We start from the raw sequence: 24,312 nt of genomic DNA, 5'->3' as shown, positions 1-24,312 counted from the left end.
TATATTTAAAAAATGGTGACTATGTAATTTATAATGCAGAGAAATATGTGCGTTTTAGCGCATTATATTACGAGAAGTTAAAATAGAGTATGGCTATTTGCCGAAAGTATAAATATCTATAATGTATCCGGTGGCACTCGCATCTCAAACTAAACAAATACATTTTATTTATTTTCTTTTTTCTTCAGCAAATTTCCAGTATGAAAAACGAAACTGGAGATATTATATACCGTTCCAATTTGCATTATTCTTAATCACTTGCATGTTTAGTTTATGGAACTTTTAACGTTTACACTTTTTCGAGAATCTTAAAAATAGATCAAGTTTTGCGAATGCGGACAAAAGCTTCACTTGGGAGCTTTACTTACGGTCAATCGAATTAAACCGTATATGTTCGACCGGTGGCGTAGATGTTTGTGCCCTTGTTTCATGAAGCTGTGGTTAATTGCTATTTTTTTAGCTTGAGGTGAAACATAATACAGGTAACACATCTTTAACAGAAATTTAGATTCAAATAAAAAAGGGTCCGTTCTTGTACTTACTAAATATTTTGTGCTAGGTTTAGAGTTTTCTCAGTTTCAATAATTTTTTCTAAATAATAGGCAACGTTTTCATAATTTATTGGCCTTAACTAGTTTAAACAATAAGCAAGCAAAGTAATTAAATGTCATAAAGTATATCTAAATTTTTATATACAGATTACAGAAATTGTAAGTCGTCTTTTTAACAATATTGCATTTTAGAAAACCAAATCAAGATTAAACAGATTAAACTAATAATAATCATCACAGTTTTATTAATTTATTGCAAACATTGTATATCAGAGGAACTATTTTTTATAAATTGATCTATATTTGTCCTGAAATCGTATTGGGTATGATAAGAACGATGTAAGATTTAATTTTTGTTTTGGAAATATTCTTATTTTAAGAATATTCCGATATTTAAATGACTTTCGGTTTTAGGGAATGTATTTTCCAAATTTAATCAATCATACACATGACATCTATTAGCAGATAACTTGAAAACTTAAAAACTTCTCTTGTCTTCTTTTTTGAACGTTGGTTTTCTATTGCTATTTGCGTACATACTTTTTTGTCTTGATTTTGACAGTTGATAGCAAATATTATGTTATAGCATTCGCAGAATCTTACTCTGCAAAAACTGAAATTTCTTTTAGACACCTAAAGACCTAAATGCTGCGAATATAATTTATTTAAAAATAATGATTTTGATATATTATATACAAATTTCCGAAGTTATTTTTTATCGTTTTGAAGCGAGTATTGAAGTACAATTTTCAAATTCGTACAAGTCGCATAAATTTATATAGTATATTATACACTGCATATTCATATCGAGACATTTGTAGTTCTGTGATCATCTAATTGGTTACTTAAAAAAATCGAATTAGGAATTTGCTGTACTTATTAACAATTATAACATACCATATAACTATAGTACTATAACTATAACTAACTACAGTTAAAATATTTATGAGAAGGTGGAAATTCGGGTTTAATCATGCATAATACCATCACCACCGTTTTTGAGCTATTTCACATTTATATTACATTACATTTATTTTAAATTTCATTACCATCTGAACCATTTTACTTTGCAAAGAAATATTATCGCAAACTGAATATTGGCGAAAAAGGCCACAACATGTGCAAATTCGAGTGCCCGATTCTGTTCTTTATCTGCCACTCGTTTTTAAAATACTTTAAAGCACTTATTTTATGTTTATTATTTACAAATTAACGAAGTAAGTAATGTTAATGTTAATCAATAAAATAAATGTAAAACGTGGTTTGAATAGGAATAGTTTTTTTTGTTAATATGAAAAATATCCACTGTTTGAAATTCGGTATTAACAAACGCTGTTTTTTCGATGCCGCACCTGTTTGTTTAATACGTTAAGCTTCCTAGGTAAACTTTATTCATTTCAAAGAACATTATGTTTGTTCTGGTCTCTATCGTTGCTTGTTTTCTGATTAATAAGGTGGTAACGTAAACAACCTAGGAGTTACTGTATATTTGCACATAGTTCAGCAGATCATCTGTTTAGCTTGCGAAATTTTATGTAAATTAAGAATTCTATTTTTGATACAAAATATTTTTTAGTTCCAAATTAAATCAGCTTTATTTGAAATGAAAACACGAATTTTTATTTTGGCTATCCACTCACACTCAACTGACAACTGCGTGCTTATTTACTTAATTTAAGGCGTGGCTGGATAAAAATTCATCGATTTTTTTAAATAAAGATATATTCGTTGTTGTAATTAACGCATTTCAGAAAAATATTTTTAATTCTACACCTAGTTCCAAAAAAATTACAGGTCGCCTTTATATCCTTAATTCGGTGGCATTCACAATAATTTCCTGTGTTCAGTTGGGTGACGTCAGCGAAAAACAGTACAAAAAGGCTGTTTATCCATTGTTTATCAAAATTAATTAAAACTAAAATATCAACTTTGACTGCTATCAAGATACAGGGTGTTTTTTTAAACCTTTTTTTTTTAGTGTCTCGCTTCGTTTTTGAGATAGAAAATAAAAAGCAAAAACAGGCAGAAAAATGTTTTAACATTAGATAACACAAACGCATGATAAAATTCTAACTAAAATAATTGCTTATTGGAATGTTTAAGTATAAGTCTTTAATCCCATACGAAACCACGGAGTATTTTCGTTTATATTTTGCCACACATTATTCTTTAATTTTTTGATTTTTTCTCCTTGAAATAGAAGAGTCCCCTTACACAAACACAAAATAAGATAAAGAAAATTACTATTTTTTTTTTCAAAGAAACTTCCGCAGGCTACTGTAATACTTTTTACAAAACTTCTGGATTCCTCCTGCGTCGGTTTTTGCTGAGTCGAAGTTGCTGACGTTCCGCCAATCATCCTGTTGGCTTCGTCAGAGCTTGACTGAAACTGTTAGTCAAGCTCTGAAGAAGCCAACAGGATGATTGGCGAAACGTCAGCAAGTTCGACTCAGCAAAAACCGACGCAGCAGGAATCCAGAAGTTTTGTAAACAGTAAGAAAATTATTAGCTTTAAAAATATTAGATGGACAAATTATTTTATGTAATATTGAAATGCCAAATTATGTATCCGGAATGCTATATTTGCGAGGATGAGGCTGTAGCTGTCATCTTCTTAATACTGAAAATACATGGACATTGACTAAATTCTAAATATCGTCACTATTTTCTAATTAGCAAAAATATCGTATTAGTTAATGATTTAGAAAATTCTCATTCTGTTTTCCTAGAATCACCACAATGAGTAATAAAAAACCAATGGTGAAGCTTGAGATAAACGGCAAACCCTGTATGTACAACAGGGAGGGTGTTTTAAAATGGGCAGACGTTGATATCGACATAGAAGAAAATTCCTTTAGTATTTCTAGCGAAGAGGATTCTGCCTCCGATTGCGACAGCGAGCAAAGGTCCAGGCCAATACCCGTCCAGGAAATATGGAATCCAGAAGACATATGGAATGAATTAATGGTAACAAATTAACCAGCACGTAGCTAGCAAACGGTGAAGAGGGTAAATAAAGAACTATATCTTCGGTACAATTTATTTTGTCAACAGAAATACAAATTAGATATAGCATGAAAAAAACTAAATATATGGGTGCAATTATTTTATATTATATTATATTTTTTTACGAATTAAAATTAATTGAGCAAGGAACTTGATCTAAACTGGAATAGGAACGACGTAATGGAAAAGCGAGGCAAATTTTACAATAGAAAAAGACGGCTAACAATGGGATCATTTTCTTATTTATGCTCATTTATCTAAATGACGGGTGTTCCAGTTCTTTAATTACTCAATTTTATTTTATAATCCTAAAAAATATATGTGAAGCAATCTTTTTCTTCTTAAAAAACATCCGAAAAGGCTCAAACAAATACTTAGAAATTTTAAATTCTTAAGTATTTTCTAATATTTAGAATAGTATATTATGGAACAAGTGCGGTAAACGACATCTGACTCACGAGTTTATTTGGAACGAGCGGAGCGAGTGCTTAATAAACGAGTGAGTTAAAAAGTTTACCGAACGTGTTGCGCACATTACTTTTTATATGACCCTTAGTTTTTGGGTCCATTTTCGCAAAACAAGATGAATACATTCACTGACATGACCGGCAGAATTGACAAACCTCAAAATTCGTGGGAAATATCTCCGAATACATCCGATTGTTTCCAAACCCGTGCGGTAAAATCCCGGAAATGTCCGAAGTGGCTCGGATCCGTGGGAAACGAAACTGACGCTTCCCGCACGCTAGATCGGTGTGTAATTTGGCATTTTACAGACGGGAGTAGAAAAAAAAACGATTGTTCTGAAAATAGCAGCATCATTTTTTCGAAAAGTATTATGTCCGCGGAATTTAATTGGAATTCTTTCATATTCTATACCATAATTCCACTTCGGCCTAACTTTATTCACATAATAAATAGGTGAGTTATTATTATTTTATGTAAATATTTTACTTAGCAAAAAAAAATCTTTTGGTCATTGCTTAATACGTTACTGCAACCGTAAAGGAATTTATCATTGATTGTCGCTGTCAAAAGTAGTCAAAATATATCGAAACACTCGATTAAAATGAGTTCACAATTTACCGTTCAGCAAACCGTTTACTCTCAAATAATCCACACAGGTAAAAAACAGAGAAATTATATAAAAACCTCCCTTATCATTGGCCATTAGTAATAATGTGTATAACAGCAGGAATTCTCTAAATAAAATTATCAGTTTAGATGACAATACATATCTTTAACTTGTGAGAATAATATCGAATTTCCTGGATGCATCGTCCGACTATTTGTTTGCGTTTAATGTAATTTGTACATAATTTACTTTTGAATTTTCCTTGTTCGCGGGTTAATTTAGGCGCCGCATCATTTCATTTCGTCCATTAGTGTCGAGATTCTAGTGTAGGCGTGTTGTAAAGCAAAATGCATCTGTCGCCAAAGCAAATGAAACGAGACGGCAGTTGGTTGGAACTGAACTTTGTTTTGTGAATTCTCTCACGTATTTAAATCTACTAATTAGCAGTTTTATTTATATTCGAGTTACTGACATGCTAGTAATCAAGTCTTGGAAATTTCGCACCCACGAAGGATTCACTCTTGGCTAGGTCCGAATGATCTTGCTTGGTTACAAAATACCTACCCACAACGTACTATTGATATGGAAGATGTTGAGTTTTGTATCCTACTCCACTTTATTGTGGTTATTTTGAAGAAAATTTACCATACTAGAGATGCGCATTTTATAATTTTGGTAGTAATGTACGGGACAGCCCGCTAAGAATCTGAAAAAATATAAAAAAATCTTAAGAACAAAAGTTCGACTCAGCCAAAACAGACGCAAGAGGAATCCCGAAGTTTTGTAAAAAGTGTTGTGAGTCCTATGTCAGAATTTTTCATTAGAGCTGCCATTGGATAAAAACGAAATTTTACATCTCGCTCATGCGCACGTGGAACAGATCTTAAAAAAAAATTAAATAGTTGCTTCATGAGTTCCTGTATTGTTAGCACAGACACGGCCTCTATATGTCTAGTAGATATATGGGTACAACTAACAATAAAACTCTAACCATCTGACGACTGTCATCTAACAAAACAAAACAAATTCCGTCAATTAAATTGCAAGTTATGGGCCCCTCTGCATATATAATATATAGTATGTATATATTGCATATATTATATATAGTATTATATAATTGATCAGGAACAATATTTTCGCTACAAGTGTTAAAACATTTTTAAATCTAAAATACATTAATAAAATTGTTGTAAGTGTACCGAATCAATATTACTTATTATTAACAAGAATAATAATTATTATAAAAATAATAAATGCTTCTTGGAATAAGATATTTTTTTAGTTTTTCATCTAAGGAGGTGGATTTGAGTGATCTTTTGTGAAATTAATATTAAAAGTACTCGCCATAGAGCATCAAGTGATGCTGTAAATGAAAACTAGACGATTTGTTCAAAAAATGTGGTGGAAAATGTTAGTTGTTAAAAAGATACAGGTTGTTGAAAATGTAAATTTTAATTTTGTGAAAAATATAAATATTTCGCATTGAATACGGATATTTATTTAAATTCAGTGTAGGCATTCACGTTTTCAAACGTGAAGATTCCGAATATAATATATAGATTCAATTTTGAAACAACCTAGAGGGCGCTTGTTATCTAATTCATACAATTCTCTTGTGCCAATGAATTTTCCCCCTAATTTGCTTCCACATTTAATGAATAAGTTTTCTTATTTTGATTTATAGTATCATCTGTTGCTCTACGATGCATAAGTTATGGTACCAAATTTTTATTCGTTGTTCCCTTGCCAGATGAAATGCGAAGGAACTTCAATAGATTTAAGATGGTTTACAAACTTCGTAAGTATTTAAATATGACTTCAAATGAATAATGTGCTGTTGGTGTTGTTTGACAAAAGTCATATAAAAACAACTCATAACAAATTATATAAAAACAAAAAAATATTATCGAATGATATTTCGTCCAGAAAATATTGTTGTTTGGAGCAAGAGCAAAGTTTCTTTAATTGTTTCCATAACGCAAATTTCAATCTGCGGGAAGCGACAATAGCTATTTAGATTTATAATTTAAAGGTTCCCTTAATTTTCAAACAGTTAATATTTTTACTAACAGTTTAGGTAAAAATTTCTTGAGTAAAATATTTGTTTTAGACACTTCCAGACGCTGACGAACTAAGCACTTCTATTTTGAACGATGATGAAAAGGGCATGGCAGAGAAAAATAAGACAACTGCGTTACTTCTTTGCTCTTGGTTTGGAAAAGTAAATTTAATGAAAATGCTTCTGCAGGACGGAGTTTCGGCAAATGTGGTAGATCGTCAAAAAAGGTTGGTACGCAACAATTGCATTTTTTTTTCGTTTAAATTGATTTAATTCAAAACCAAGCAAAACATCATGGAAATATTATCCGCACCTCTTTAATATTTATGGCAGATTTATGTTATAAAGTCATTTAATAAAATAGCCTGAAACACCTTTCTAAACTGCCTAACTTGATCGCATTTTCCATGTAATATAGGGTGCTTTCTTTTTTGTCTAGCATAAGCGGAAATAAAATTGATAATATTTTCTTGGAAATATACTTAAAAATTTTTTTCGTTAAAACCCTTAAAACAAAATCGAAAATTTTCTGACTAATTCGAATATCTTTGTAAATAGGTCAAAAGACTGTAACTCAACTTCTAACTTATCAAATTCAACAAAATCTTCGTCCATACGATTTAAGAGAGTCACTACTGAAATGCTTTCCTATAGGAAATATATTCTACGGTTTGCAAATATCAGTTTTGAAATAACTTTTATATATTTTAAAAATTAAAGGATTAATAATATTGTTATAATACTTTGACACTCATTTCTGGCATTAGCAAATCCACGGGTTTTGGACTGGGTTTATAGAAAACCAACTTCGGTACTTTTATTGTCTTCTTCAGAACGAAAAGAGATAATTTTGTGGAATAAGATATGCAGTAGAATAGTAAATTAAAAATGTTCGTTGTCTTCTACGTGATGAATGATCTAAATAACGGTCCACGACTCTACTAGATGGAAAAATCATGCTTATTACTCCCGAACAAGACAATAAAATTGCCGAAACATCACACACATAAGTAATTGATTTTTTATAAACCAACCAACAAAAAATCCATCAATTCCTTAATATTAACGTATGTGTGGCTATCTTAACAATATTTTAGCCAGATTAGTATAATATCAAGATTTTGACGTTTTGAAAATTTTGAAGATCAAATAAACCTTCTCTATAAATTTTATTTCAGTTCATAACTTTGAAATCGGTATTCGGTACTGAAAATAAAATGAATTGTAATGTAATTATTGTGAAAGAATATTCAACCTCGGTGTTTTTTATTGCCTTGGAAATTATTATTTATGCAACGGTTTACATTAGGTACGGACATTGCGTTTTGTTTAGGCGACTTAACCGGCGTGTGATATTAATAGTAAGGGTCTTGGCAAATGAATTGTAAATATCCATCGTTGTACACGGTATACTTTTTAATAACATGAAAGAAGTATAATCAATAAAATCCCGAAAGTGTTTTGAAAATCGTATTTTGTCGGAGGTTTTTTAAATGTTCGTTATATTATTAGATTGAATATCTACGTCTTTTTCACGCTAAACTCCGAATCAATTCAGTTCGTGAGGAATTCTGCCTATTAAATTGTAAAACACTACACCTACGTTTTGCTTGTAAAGATATAGCGGTACATAGATTCTAGATCCATTGTATTGAGCAAGGGAAACTTTCCTCAACTCTTTCTACCTTTGATATATTGTTCTCAACTAACTTTTGCTGATTTTTTGATTTATATTATTGTTTGTTGTTACGCTGAATATCTTAAATACGTTCAGTATTTATAGTCACCGACTTTACTTTTTAGATCAGCTTTACATTTCGCATCTTATGCCGGTCATGCCGAATGCGTAGAACTCCTTATCCTGTACGGAGCAGACGTGAATTCGTGGGAACAAAAGAAGGGTGTTACACCACTGCATTGCGCAGCAAGTATGGGCCATTTAAACTGTTTGAGAATCCTTATCCAACATGGGTCCAGAGTAAATGAAGGACTAGAGAAAAGGAGCCCGTTGCATTATGCTGTTCAAAATTTGGCATCAGATTGCATTAAAGAGTTATTGGAGAATGGGGCCATACCTAACACACCACAGGTACTTAATCAATAGACAGACAGAAAATAAAGTTAAAAACATTTTCATTATTTAGTAACATCATTCAAAATATGTATTTAGGTTAATAATTTGGACAGTATAGCAACAACGACCACAGGTCTACAAAATTAAACATTTTTAGAAATGTTTTTATTTTGATTTTATTTAAATTCTGTGCATTTATTTGTAGCACTTAAAGTTTTGTTTGCAAATATTAAAGAAAGAAAAACGATTTGTAAAATAATTTATTTTTTTATTCAGACTTTTTTGAGTGAAATCTTTGTTCGTTGCCAAAAAGCTGCGTTGTCCGGACGTTCGGCTATGTGTTTTTAAGGGCATATCCCGTTTTAACATCCAACAGTAGTTCACCATCTTTGCATAATGTTCCAATCTGCGGCCCAACAAAAATTTCTCACACAAATGTTTGAAACAGTGTCCATTTTTATCTAGAGCTTTAATAAACCGCTTCATCAAACCAAGTTTGATATGAAGAGGAGGCAGTAAAACTTTTTTGAGGGCAACATTTTTACTACCAGGTGTAAGGCTTGTTCTAGAGGGTCATTCTATTTGAGTCCAATGTCTATCTCTTGTCCGACTATTCCACTCACAAATAAAGCCTGGAAATTTTGTATAACCCCCCTGTTGTCCTAAGAGCATGCACAACACTTCAAGGTCACCACAAAGCATCCACTGATGTTCTTGGTAGTATATTTTCTTCAAAAGATGTCAATAAAAGTGTGCAATAAAACGCATTTTAAACTATGTTTACTTGAGTCAATAAATAGGCGCCATTCTTGTTTTATATACGGCACATTTCCTATTTTTGAAACTAAGCCAGGAATATTGTTGCAATACACTAGCGGTCCTTACTGGGTAAAATATTGACATAACTCTTTTTTGCGATCTCGGTAAAAGCTTAATGTGCCGCCACGTAAGCAAGATCACGTCAAGTGGACCCCCATTTACCATTGATCATGAAAATTTAATTAAATTAAATTACGTACGTTCCAGGGCTATCGGAAAATTTGTGCAATGTGTTCAAACAACACGACATTACTGTGGCACACAAAGGTTATAACCTATTAGAACAAAACTTTAGTAAATTAAAATCAAAAATCCCTGACGAGAAAAAAAGCCACGTGGTGTACCAAATACCGTGCCAAAATTGTAACGGTGTCTACATCGGACAAACTAGTCAATACTTAAAAAGTCGCTTAAACAGCCATAAATATGACAAAAAAAATAACACTGCTCTTTCGAGCCATTCCAGGGAGAATCAGCACTCGTTTGACTTTCAAAGTGTGAAAATTTTATGCTGAGAAAGGCACACAAAAAGACGGGAATTTTATGAAATGATTGAGATCCAAAAAAATCCAAACGCCATAAACTCTAAGACTGACACAAAAAATCTCAGCAAAATTTATCACGACTTAATTAAATAAAGAGACACATTAACCCGTGAATCTCACACAAACAAAAAAAAAAGCTTTAGAAAAAAAAAACTCCGTTGTCCTACCGTGAAGAAACGTACATCCGGGCTATAAATAATTTTATTTAAAAATACATTTTTGTAAGTTAAAATTAAATGTCTGAAGAAGGTCTTGAAGGCCGAAACGTCACAAAAAATAAAATGTTTCACAAGTAACGGAAACTTATTTTAATTTCACTAAAAAAGGACCAAAAAAAACCCAAGAACCATTTCTTAAGAATATATAAAATCACAAGGATCCAAGAACTCACAAACTAGAAATATATATATATATATATATATATATATATATATATATATATATATATATATATATATATATATATATATATATATATATATATATATATATATATATATATATATATATATATATATATATATATATATGTACTTATGATGAAAAATTGATAACCCAAACGATTTTTTAAAATTTTGATTTTAACTTTTTTTTTTAAATGAAAATTTTAACCACTTTTAATTAAAAAACGGATTAAAAATCAACCGTAAGAGATAAATTTATGAAATTTTCAGCATCCATGGTCAAATGTCTATACTTTAAGAATATATTAACGACTAAAAATTATTTGTTTATGGTCGTATTGTTAACTCACTTTTAAGTTAAATAATGAAAATTTAACTGATTTCTTGGTAAAAAAAATCTTTTTTTTTATCGGTCACATGCTTTATCCATTTAAGTTTAAGATTCCGGTAGAAAATTTCGCTGCTCGCCATTAGTTTAAACAAAATGAATTTATTTATGACAGCCTAGCGTCTGAAGGTTTTTTCAGTGATAATTTAAAATAATAATACAAAATATTATAAAACAAATTTTATTTTATGTTATTTTATTATAATAATAATTATAATAAAATAACATAACATAATAATTATAACAATGTCATAAGGAATACTATCAACTTTTTTTTATTATTTTTGCTAAACAGCGTAAATTTAGCAATAAATAATTAACTTTAAATTTTTAAAACTTATGTGGTCTATATTTATTTTTTCTAGGTAATTTAGTAAATTATTATTTTTAAATTTACTACTCAACACTCCATCTTTAGTTAACAAAAGAAAAACCGCCCCGTTACGATTGTCATTTGTTTTTCGCGTATCCAAGTAAATAACAAAATCATTTTAGAAGTAATTCCTCTCTATTTGTGACATAAGTTTATACGCAAGGCATGAAATAATTATTAAAAATAAAAGCTGAAATGTTGTTGAGTTGTGTTTTTTGGTTAATATTTGTGTATCATAATTTTTAATTGTAATAATAATATTTTCTATGATTTAAAATGGGCCGAGTGAATAAATGTTGCAATCCGTTAAATAAAAAAAATCACAATTATGTGATTAAAAAATTATTTTTAAGTACAGTTCATCGTGCTTGCCAATTCAGAGCCTTTATAGGAAATTATATGTGCAATTCTTGTGAGAGGGCAATTTATCTGGGACGCGAACCTGAGATACGTAAAAATACATGCAATAAACCTGGAAATAATGATCCTATTGTTGATACGACTGAGACAGAAGTAGATAAAATTACAGATGATGATAAAAATTAATTTAATAACAAAATTTTATTAATAATAATTATAATAAAATAACATGAATAATAATAAAATTTGTTTTATAATCATATTATGTATTATTATTTTAAATTATCACTGACAAAACCTTCAATGCAGTTCGAGACGCAGCACGGCGCTTCCACAGCGTTCGACGCCCGGCGTGCTGTCATAAATAAATTCATTTTGTTTAAACTAATAAAGCATGTGACCGATAAAAAAATATATTTTTTTTTACCAAGAAATCCGTTAAATTTTCATTGGTTAACTTAAAAGTTAGTTAACAATGCGACCATAAACAAATAATTTTAACTCGTTAATATATTCTTAAAGCATAGATATTTTAATCCATTTTTTAATTAAAAGTGCTTAAAATTTTTATTATAAAAAAAATGTTAAAATCAAAATTTTTAAAAATATATATACCTATAGATTAAATTTTTATGGTTAAACAATTCAGGTTCTCTAAAATCTGGTGTGAAATCTGAGACATCTGGGATATGACGTTCTCTAGTTCTTTTGGGGCGGTAGATATCGGTACATCTGGCACATGAGGAACTAGTCGAATAGCAGAGTAATATTGGGATACACAATTTGTTTCTTATTTTTTCTGTTCAATTCTTGAACATTACACGAACAAAAATAACAATCATCATTGTGATTCCTTGGCTGTCGCCATACCATAGGAACACCAAATCTTTAACATTTATTCCTACCTTTTTGCTAGTTTCTTGATACTTCAACGGAAACGGAACAAATTGTATGAGAAGCCAGGACTCGTCTTGGTCCACAATTTTGGCACCAGAATAACCGTGGTATACATTTTTCACAAAATAAGTTATAGTTTGCCTTTGCTCTACTACGACATAACTACCACAGATATGACAGCAGTTATTTGGACTGCTCACACAATGTCTTCTTTCCATATTTAAACGTTCTATAACACAAGAAATATCCAACAATCAAGACAACAGCCGTGAACACGGTAGCACGACTACCAATACAACCAAACTGCGCATAAGCAGGTTACAACGCTGTATTGCCGATTCTGCGTCAACTGTGGTGCTTTGCACAGAAATCTAATATTATCCAAATTACATTTCATTTCATAACTATCATGGCTATCATGGAACAAACATATTCATGCAAGAAGTATAGAGTATAGATATAGAGAGCTATAACAAAAATAAATGACTTGATAGAGCCAAAATATGACGTTTTTTGGAAAAAGGGTACTCAAAAATATACAAATAAGCAAGCATCTTTCAAACATCAAAATCATTGTAGACCTGTAACCAAATTTGAAGTGGACGGCTTGAAAATTATCATGCTATTGGAGCCTTGCACGTAGTGCATTGGCAACTATCTCAAAGACAAGGTTCTACTGATAGCAGCGTGAGAAAGCGTACCAGTGTCATTTATACCTGTCCAATGTTTTATATTACGCAACCAGGAAATCTGCTTACGTTCGACACCTCTCCTGCCCTAAATCGTTATTTCGTACTTTGTCCCTCTGAGTATGTGGCCGAGGCAGCTAATTTTACTTTTTTTAATTACTTTAAAAAGCTCTCTTTCTACGACAGCTTTTCTGAGAACCTACTCATTGTAAACATGATCCACCCATGAAATTCGGAGCATTCTGCTTAGTGACCACACTTTGAATGCCTCTAGCCTATTGATGGAAGGTGTTTTTAGGGTCCAAGTTTCCATGCCATAAAGTAATATCGTCCATACATAACACAGCTCCATTTTATAACGGATCTAAAACGATCTTAAACGAGAATTCTTCGCACCCTTTGACTATCTAAGGTCTGCCCGGGACTGAGGGCCATTTCTCTATTTCTTTCTGACATAATAAGATACTTATCCTGGGGAAAAGGTGAAGTGTTGTGGAATGCCGTTACCTTCAACACCATCTGAGAAAGACATATCCTTAATTATTGTTAAAACAGTTATTCCGCTGTGGTTGCCAGAGCCTCGTCAGTTATCCAGCAGGATGTATCGGGTAATTGATTTACCGCTCGACACTTGGGCTAATATTCTCAACCTTATTATCATCACTGCTTACACTCCATCGTTCCACTGGACCTCATTTATTTTGTGTTTATCAACAATTAATTATTTTTGGACATTAGTTAAATTATTGGTTCGCTGTCAAAAATATACTAGCTCGAAGCCGCTCTGTTAACATCTAATGACGGATTTAAAGATACTTCATCTTTGTAGAACTCTCTATCACGAACAATATTGTAGGTATACAGCGAAACGCCCCTTCACGTCGCTTCGACTTTGGGTAACTCGTCGGCTATTAAACTACTGCTTCAGTACGGAGCGGCGGTAAACGTGCAAAGTGGCCGCGAAAAGCTGACTCCTCTTCATTTGGCCTCAGAACAAGGTGACGTCGAATCTACCCGTTTGCTCATCGAAGCGGGGGCTGCTTTGAATTCAATAAATGCAAAGCATCAAACACCATTGCATTTGGCGGCATTGTCGCAATGTTCGGAAACATTGAATTTGTTGCTAACGAAAGGTATGGTCTGTTCATAGATATAAGAAACTGACCAATTGCTTTTGAATAAGATTTTCCAAGGGTGGTCATTAACAAACAATGCAAAAAGATTATTTTTTTTTTACCTGAATTTAAATTCAGGTAAAATTGTGGTCCGAAATAGAAAATAAATTTTGTACCTACATGTGTTTAATATTCTTTGGTTGGGTATACTACTTAGTTTAAGTTTATTGGTAATCATTCTTATTTCGTATGTAATACAGCGTGTGTTGAATCGTGTGCGAATTATGCAAAATATGTGCGAGTCTAGTGTATATCAGGAGATGCTCCCGCCCAAATGTAGAAAACACTATTCTATTGAGACTAAGGAAGTTATAAACAATGTTTATTTGACTTTCGTTGAACGTGGTGCCCGCAAGCAAGTATCTTAAGAAGAAACGGCCACATTGACGAAAATTCCAACATCAACTGTATGGAAAATTGTGAATAATCCCATTTCAGCGAGGAAAAAAAGAAGCGATGCTGACATTTTCTCCAGTGTAGATGAAAGTGATCAAGATATAATATGGCGTAAAATTTACCAGTTATACGAGGAACAAAGCGTGCCAACATTAGATATCCTAATTAGGAGGCTTGAAAAAGATGAAACTGGTGTTAAATGTGTTTATTAAATGGGTTTTAGATTTAAAAAAATTTGACAAAAGGCAAGTTTTAATCGAATCTTTTAGAATTCGGAAATGGCGACTGGAATATCTAGAAAAAATTAAGATTTACAGAAAACAACAAAGGCCAATTATTTACTTGAATGAAACCTGGTTCGACACTTATGATACCCCGGAAAAGGGTTGGGTTGACTCAACTGATAAGTGTAAAATAAACGCGCCATCAAAAAGAGGTCAAAGAATAACTATTTTGCATGCTGGCTCTAAAGATGGTTGGATTCCAAATGAACATTCTCTGTCTGCGAAAAATATTAAAGATTCTTCTCTGGATTACCATGAAGACACCACCGCTGATTTATTTGAAAGTTGGTTTAAAAAAAACTAGTTCCAAACATAATTATGCAAAAAATCTAGGGCATACAGTTTTAAGGCCTTCCACCTTACCACTGTATATTTAATCCCATTGAACATGTTTGGCACCAACTGAAATCTACCATTCGTCGTAACAATTTTTTTCCCGTGAACTCCAGTGTCCTCAAACTTATAGAAACCGAAGTTTTTAACATCCCTTCACAAAGTTGGGCAAATTCTGTTAAACATATAGAAAAAGCAGAACAATCGTATATCCATATTGCAAATAATAATTAGAATAGGCGATGATAGCGATAGTGATACTGATATGTTATGTGAATAATTTTATGTAATTTATATAGGTAATAAAAATAATTTGTAATTTTATTTTAGATTTAAACATAAATACATACATAAATAAATAAATATTGTTTAGTATCTTTCCTAACAAAACCCCAAATAATTAAATCTAAGCAAAGTACGGACCTGTTCGGCCATATTTCATTCTTACAGCTTGCCCGGGTCTTTCCTTAATTCGTACCAGTTAGTCACTTTCTTGTGTCTATGAAGAAACTTTATATTACATTGAATGACATTTACTAAGTTCTTAGGTTCAAATTTTGTAACTGTTTGAGAAGTTTGTTTAGCTAACACATTTCTACATTAAAATAAAATGCTAAAATATTTATTACTTATTTTCTACTGGTATTCTCGTAAGACGCGTCATCCAAACACCTAATACTAGAATCGACTCTATTTTTGACCATATTTCGAAGATCTTGCCGACCACAAACATAAAGTGAGATGATATTTTTGATGAGATTTTTCTGCTTTTTTGTTAGAGTAAGAGGGTTTTCGTTATTATATTATTGTGAAATATGATTATTAGTATGAGATTACCACTCACAAGTTTTGCTAATAGATAACAAAAAATCAAAGAAAAGATTTTTGTGCCTAGGTACATTAAATAAATAGTACTAGTACAGTTTTGAGGTAATACTGAATAGCTCAGTGACAACTACTCTTCAGAACGAAATCATTTCTGAAAAAATGGTAGATACTTTTTTTTTTAGGAAAAGAGAAATATTTCTTCAGTGATTTCGACAGTATGGCAGCTGATGATCTTTTCACTCTGCCAGAAGATATTTCTTCAGATAATAATTCTGTTTATAATGATGATGATCTGGACAATATTATTGTCACAGCACCCAAGATCCCCATATAAAGATCAAAAAAAATATTTCCGAGAATATCATCAAAAACTTTTTATATTAGAAATAAAGTTTTGATCTTTTTTCTGGAACTTCTTACAATATGGATACATTCCTAATGGTTACGTACTGAAACCAAATTTCAATATACACAAAATATACTTTGTTTTGATGTACAACTATCATATTTTCAAGAAAATACTATAAGAAAAAATTTCGGGACCAACGAGTTAAAATTGACAATGTGAAATGTAAATGGTGAACAATTCCTAAACTACGGACCACAAACATTATTTATCTTCGAAATAATGTTGTTTTAATTAGATTTAAGCAACTACACACTAACAGCAACTGAAAATTGCTATTCGTCAAGTGTACCACAACTTTCAAGATAGGTTAGCAATGTTCGACTACAGCGTTCGGACATTTAGCCGACATTGAAAACTACATTAGTATTGCTTCATTTAGATCAACTAAAAAATGTTGTGATTCGGAATAAAATTAATCATAGAAATCAAACCACACTGAAGATATTTTAAGATTTCTAATTACCTCTAGAAAACTTTCATTGAAACGTATTGCATAAATAACTCCCCAATTATACTTACAAAACCTTGACACAGTCGATAGTTGAACAAACTTTATAGCGTGAATCTTTGACTAATTTCTAATTCTAGATTTTAGTAATACCTGATATCCAAAATATTTTTTTTTTAAATATATAATTTCACAATAAATTTAACATTAAATACATAAATAACATTAAATAAATTTGACACTCTGTATTTCGGAAAGAAAGCAATTAATGAGATATATTTATAGCTTTGTTCGAGTTTGTGCAACCAAAAGCCTCTTGTTTGGATGTAAAGCTTTACGCTTTGAAATTCAAGGTTTATTACTGGCCAAGATGTTCAATTAACATTGTTTTAGCATTCTCAGCGTAACTTACAAGATAAATAAGAACTAAAAGTTCAGATTTTCACGAAATTATATATTATGACATGACAATTGTTTCGACAACACCGTGTCTTTATCAAATGTCGGTGTTGTCGAAACAATTGTCATGTCATAATATATAATTTCGTGAAAATCTGAACTTTTAGTTCTTATTTATTTTGATAAATCGATTTTCATCAAGTAAAAGCCACCTCAGTTCAAGTAACTTACAAGCCTTTGCGATGATAACTTGCCAAGTTAAACGCACGAAAGGTTAAGTTCAGTTTTTTCTGGAAAAAAGAATAAACACCTAATCTGTCAAGTGCAATTCTAGTTCTCTATGCACCTGCTATAAATATGCAGACATTCACGACTAATTCTAAAGGAAATTTAGAATTACTGAAACATTGAATAACTTTTTGCATTTTTTTTGTTTGCAAAATAATTGTCGTGGGTACACGAAAATGTTTTACTAAACTTTTTTGTTTTTGTTTAACAATAAATATTATTTTAATCCAAACACAGAATTTTGTTTATTTTTTCTTCATTTGATATTACAAATAGGTTATTATTATGATCGGTGCCCGTTTTGTTATACCGTTTATTCCTCGAAGTAAATAACTTTTTGCTTAGTTTTGTTCATTCACAGTCATCGTAGTCATTCAAAGATTTTTCCTTTAAAACCTTTACAAATTAAACGAAAACAACTTAAACTGGAACTACCTCGAGAATGTTCAGGTTTTTTCAAACAGGGATCACTCTCGAACCGTTTTGTTCTCATTATTGAAGAGAGTTTGCAGCTAATTTTACGCAGGTCGAGCGCGGTTTGAGAAATACGAAAAAATGGTTTTTCTCTTACCAGTTTATAACCAAAAAACCGGTACACCTGTGTAGAGCGGTTCTAATTATAATTCGCTTGCATTTGAAAAACGAACGGGTCGGTTCGTACCAATTACCCCTTCTTTCGAGAGAAGAAAAGGAAATTAGTCCAAAATTCATCCATTAAGTAAATATGAAACAACATTCATGTTATCAAAATGACATGTTTTTCTGTATTTCGTAGGCGCAAATCCAAATGCTCCCGATATCGATGGTCGCACACCTTTACACTGTTCTACAGTTAACGTTCAAAGATCCTGCGAATGCGTACGCCTTCTCCTATCTGCTGGAGCAGATCCCAACCGCTCCGACATCTTTGGCTACACCCCGATGCATTTGGCGGCCCTAAACGAATTCTCCAACTGTATTATTTTATTTCTGCAATATGGCGGGGATGTCACGGCCAAGACGAAAGGCGGGGTTACTGTACTAAATTTTATCATTAAGAAGACACCGGAAGTGATCCCGAAGTACATTGCCAGGTAATCATTTCGATTTTCGCTAGGTGCTAATTCAGAAAGAGGTATGGGCTGTTCGTAGATATAAGAAAGTGACCAATTGCTTTTGAATGGGGTTATCCAAGGGTGGTTATTAACATACAATGCAACAAGATTATTAGCTAAAGTTTCGGAATTTAAATTCAGGTAAAATTGTGGTCTGTAATAGAAAATAATTTTATACCTACCTATGTTTAATATTATTTGGTTTGGTATACTACTTAGTTTAAGTTTATTAGTAATCATTCTTATTTCGTGTGTAATACAGCTTGTGTTGCACCATGTGCGAATTATGCAAAATATGTGCGAGTCTAGTGTATCTCAGGACATGCTCCCGCCCAAATGTAGAAAACACTATTCTATTGAGACTAAGGAAGTTATAAACAATGTTTATTTGACTCTCATTGAACGTGGTGCCAGGAAGCAAGGCATCTTTAGAAGAAACGGCCACATTGACGAAAATTCCAACATCAACTGTATGGAAAATTGTGAATAATCCCATTTCAGCGAGGAAAAAAAGAAGCGATGCTGACATTTTCTCGAGTGTAGATGAAAGTGATCAAGATATAATATGGCGTAAAATTTACCAGTTATACGAGGAACAAAGCGTGCCTACATTAGATATCTTAATTAGGAGGCTTGAAAAAGATGAAACTGGTATTAAATGTGGCAGAACTACCTAATGGAAGTGTATTCAACACATGGGTTTTAGATTTTAAAAAATTGACAAAAGGCAAGTTTTAATGAAATCTTTTAGAATTCGGAAATGGCGTCTGGAATATCTAGAAAAAATTAGGATTTACAGAAAACAACAAAGGCCAATTATTTACTTCAATGAAACCTGTATCGAAACTTATGATACCCCGGAAAAGGGTTGGGTTGACTCAACTGATAACTATTTTGCATGCTGGCTCTAAAGATGGTTGGATTCCAAATGGACTTTCTCTGTCTGCGGAAAATATTAAAGATTATTCTCTGGATTACCATGAAGACACCAGCGCTGATTTATTTGAAAGTTGGTTTAAAAACAAACTAGTTCTAAACATTCCTCCTAATAGCGTCATTGTAATGAACAATGCAAGTTATCACAGTAGACAGTTGACTAAAACCCCTTCCTCATGTGACACAAAAGCAACAATCCAAAACTACATGTATAATAACGACATTTATTTTCAAGATTACTAACCAAAAAGCAATTAATTGAGGATCTACAAAGTTTGAACCTACAAAAGGAATACGTCTGTGATAATTATGCAAAAATTCTAGGGCTTACAGTTTTAAGCCTTCCACCTTACCACTGTATATTTAATCCCATTGAACATATTTGGCCCTAACTGAAATCTGCCATTCGTCGTAACAATGTTTTTCCCCGTGTTAGCTTCAATGTCCTCAAACTTATAGAAACCGAAGTTTTTAACATCCCTCCACAAAGTTGGACAAATTCTGTTAAACATATAGAAAAAGCAGAACAATCGTATATTCATATTGCAAATAATATAGAACAAATAATAATTACAACAGGCGATGATAGCGATAGTGATTCTGATATATTATGTGAATAATTTTAAGTAATATGAGTAAACATAAATACGTACATAAATAAATAATTATTGTTTTGTGATACTGATATATTATGTGAATAATTTTAAGTAATATGAGTAAACATAAATAAATAATTATCGTTTAGTATATTTCCTGACAAAACCTCAAATAATTAAATTCTAAGCAAAGTATGGACCTGTTTATTGCATATACTGTATATAAACAAATGAAAATAAAAATAAATATACGGGGTTCTCCATTATCACTAGTCATTGCGAATATATTTCGAAAAAAAAAGCTCTCAACAACTGCCATCTAAAACCAAAATTATGGAAACGCAACGTCGATGATTGTTGTTGTTATTTGGTATCTAGGTCAAGAATAACTCCGATATTTTCTTAGCCATTTGACTTGGCTATTCCATATTTTTTAGCAAGCAGAGTCACACAATCACCTTTACTCAGGGATTCTAGCAGTTCACCTTTTTCTTTGAAATTCAAACACTTCCTTTTTTGAAACATATTTGCTGTTTAAGACTTCACAGTTAAACGCACTACTCCGAACTGAACCTGATAGCATGTGAAATATACGCAAATAATGATCGACAACGACGTGCGTCGCGGTTCATTGCATCGGAGTTGACCGCTCCACTGTCTCGCGAAGCACAATGATACCATTTGTGTGTTCAATCGCGACTCCACTGTAATTAACAACTAATTAAAGTACCGGAGTCGCTCGAATTGGCTTGCGACACTGTTTAGTAAAGTTTATATTTAAAAAAACTACTATTATTACGCGTCAAAAGTTAAAAGCAGCCTTTAAAAGCAAATATGCGGCACATTTTGTTCTGAACAATGTATCGGTGTCTACCACCAATTTTTATCGGATAAGATGAAGGTAATTTTGTATTTAAAAACTTAAAATTTATAAATAACGGTTCTTATTTTTGTTTCAGGTTCGACAATTCGATACGGCTCAACGAACACGATCTGGGTGACGTGGATTGTCAGTTGAAACTCGACCTGCGAATTCTGGTACCGAGAATGGGAAATCAAGAAACCTCTTTGCTGGTCAACTTCATCGAAGTGGGACATAAGGAAATATTGCAACACCCGTTGTGCGAAACTTTCCTTCATCTCAAGTGGCGCCAAATTCGAAAATTTTTCACTTTCAGTCTGGTTTACCACGCCCTTTTCGTCGTCCTCTTTTCAGCGTACATCATCGGCGTATATTTAAAATTTTGCCCGTCATTTAGAAAGGCGAACGTGGTATCCGCTTGCGACGCGGGGGACGAAGTGATCCTTGTAGGTTACCTTGTACTTTTCCTAAACACCCTCCTACTTTTCAAGGAATGTTTTCAAATTTTACACAGCTGGAGAGTTTACGTGAGGGAATGGGAAAATTGGCTTCAATGGGCCATCATAGTAAGCGTTTATTGTTGTGTGCAACCACTTTATCAGATGAACATCAGGGAATACGTTTACACTTGGCAACATCATGTCGCTGCAATTGGTATTTTTTTAGCGTGGGTCGAATTGATGATGAACGTGGGCCGATTCCCGACGTTTGGACTGTACATACAGATGTTCACTAGGGTCTCGATTAATTTCTCCAAATTTATGTTGGCCTATTTTTGCCTGTTTATCGCTTTTTCGCTCAGTTTTGGCGTCATATTTCCCAATTACCCCGCATTCAAGGATCTAAAGTGGGTGTTGATTAAGGTCATCATCATGATGTCCGGCGAGCTGGAATACGAAGACGTATTGTTCGGTAATGTCGAGGTAAAATATCCGTATACCGCTCATTTGGCATACCTCATTTTCGTTTTGCTGGTGACGGTAATTTTAACAAATCTGTTAGTCGGTCTGGCAGTTAGTGATATTCAGGGTCTTCAGAAAACCGCCGATCTGGAAAGGTTGGTGCGTCAAGCAACTTTAATTGCGCATTTGGAAAGTATGCTGTTTTCGAAACTGCTAAGATGGGTGCCGCCGAAAGTTATGCTCATTTTACACAAGAACGCTCTCTTATTAAAATCTCAACGAGATTTTACTTTGGACATCAGACCAAACGATCCGAGGGAGGACAAACTGCCGAAGCACTTAATCGAGGGTGCGTACGGGTTGGTTTTGTCGAGAAAGGACAGATCTAAACGAAAATCTTTAAAAAAATATGTATACTCTCCCCCGTCTTCGAGAGCCAGCATTCGAAGGTATGGTTCGTTGAAGAAGGAGTACAAGTTTCGTGATGATCAGGAATCGGGGTTTGGAAGTAAATAACACCATTTTTCCGATTTAAGTAGGGAGAGAGGGTTGCCGCGAAGTGATTGTACCCCAAAGCAATGCAATATATTTTTACGGAAGCAGTGTACGTGATTTTTGTATTATTCGCCAAAAGCGTTTTGGCTAGAATTTTTTGTATCCTCGTCGGCAGGTTTTTTTTAAACTTTTCGGATATACTATACTCGCCACACCATAGGCCATGTCCCCCGTCAGGGTAGCAGAGATATATATTTTTTTTAATCTTAATAAATTTGCTGACATGCTAAAGTAACAATTCATGGGAAATTAGTTCCTTTTCGAAAGTGATCTGGATTATTTCCATTTGTTATTTGTGACGGTGTTGTCATGTTATGTGTAACTATTCAGCGGAACCAACTGGTCAAAGACTAATAATAAAATATTTACTACTATACTGCAGAAATTATTATTTTTCAACCCAGTTTATGATGATGAATTTATACAAGACTTAATTAAACCAAATAAAATCATCTCTCGAGAGCCAAAAGCAATAATGTAACTGGTTTATATATTAGTTGCAAATTAGTAAAAATGGGAAAACTGACGAAAACATACCTTATAACTCAGGAAATAATGAAAACAGAGTACCAATACGCGTTTCCCTACTGTCTAAACGATTTTTTAACCCACCAGCAAAAAATATTAATTTTTACGGAGGTGATTCGAATCGTAATAGTATATTACGCGGTAAACAGCATTTGACTCACGAGTTTATTTGACACGAGCGGAGCGACTTTTTAATAAACGAGTGAGTTAAAAAGTTTACCGAACGTGTTGCTTACTATACTTTTTCTACGACCGTTTAGTTTTTGGGTACATTTTCGCAAAACAACGCAAATACATTCACTGACATGACCGTCAGAATTGACAAATGTCAAAATTCAAAGCGTGGTAAAATCCCGGAAATGTCCGAAGTGGCTCGGATTCGTGGGAAACGAAACTGAGGTGCTAAAGTGACGCTTTAGGCACGCTAGATCAGTGTGTAATTAGGTATTTTACAGACGGGAGCAGAAAAATATTTTTTTTCGTATTATTCTCAATAATAATTGAAGAAAAGGACTCTCTTAAAAAGCGTTTGAATTACCTTTTTTTTTTGAAACGACAATTTTAGTGAAATAATATTAAAAAATATATTAATTTTACCATAAATATTATCCGTTACTGAAGTAATAAAACTTCCTTCAACAAATTGTCTTATTAGTGTCAGTTAATGGCATTTTCCTTTTAAATATTACAATTTATGCATCAATGTGATCTAGTATTTGAGCTTAAAATATGTTGATTAAATTATGACTGGAATAATTTTGAAAGTTAGTTTAATTACACGTAATATATTTAAATTAAATATCTCCTAATGTCAGATATAAATTACAGTTGGAAAATTAAATCACAATGTACTTGAAGCAAACACGTAGCAAATTGAAAAAGTATACAAGTATCCAGTTCTCTCAATTTTTATCAATTATTAATCCAAATAGCCATGGCATTCAAAAAAATCCCGTTTTAATTCAAATAACTATCAACATTAGTTAAGTTAGTTTTTTTATTTGATATGTGTCCGTGTCTATGTTGATAGAATGTACAA

The 24,312-nt window shown here is 32.4% G+C and overlaps 1 protein-coding gene across 2 annotated transcripts; it reads left to right on the top strand.

Annotated features, from left to right (window-relative positions):
• Positions 1–340: 340 nt before the first annotated feature.
• On the top strand, positions 341–23,655 carry LOC132698738 (transient receptor potential channel pyrexia). Of its 2 annotated transcripts, XM_060664965.1 has the most exons (7): positions 341–482; positions 3,281–3,518; positions 6,743–6,918; positions 8,495–8,780; positions 14,097–14,373; positions 18,576–18,873; positions 21,386–23,655. In XM_060664965.1, the coding sequence occupies exons 2-7, from the start codon at positions 3,291–3,293 to the stop codon at positions 22,704–22,706; spliced, it is 2,586 nt and encodes an 861-aa protein (XP_060520948.1). In that variant the 5' UTR covers positions 341–482; positions 3,281–3,290; the 3' UTR covers positions 22,707–23,655. The 2 variants fall into 2 exon arrangements, with proteins under 2 accessions (XP_060520948.1, XP_060520957.1); XM_060664974.1 differs by lacking the exon at positions 341–482 and having other exon boundaries at positions 3,480–3,560.
• The last annotated feature ends 657 nt before the right edge of the window (positions 23,656–24,312 follow it).

The sequence above is a fragment of the Cylas formicarius genome, unplaced genomic scaffold, assembly GCF_029955315.1.
Source record: "Cylas formicarius isolate icCylForm1 unplaced genomic scaffold, icCylForm1.1 PGA_scaffold_10__41_contigs__length_53128322, whole genome shotgun sequence".
Taxonomy (NCBI): Eukaryota; Metazoa; Arthropoda; class Insecta; order Coleoptera; family Brentidae; genus Cylas; species Cylas formicarius.
This window is presented reverse-complemented; position numbering and strand designations above follow the sequence as displayed.

Bases quoted from the DNA above. Each gene is read 5' to 3' on its own strand.
- LOC132698738 (XM_060664965.1), top strand. From the start codon at position 3,291: ATGAGTAATAAAAAACCAATGGTGAAGCTTGAGATAAACGGCAAACCC. The intron at 3,519-6,742 runs GTAACAAATTAA...TATTTGTTTTAG, and splicing joins ACATATGGAATGAATTAATG to ACACTTCCAGACGCTGACGA. The intron at 14,374-18,575 runs GTATGGTCTGTT...TGTATTTCGTAG, and splicing joins GAATTTGTTGCTAACGAAAG to GCGCAAATCCAAATGCTCCC.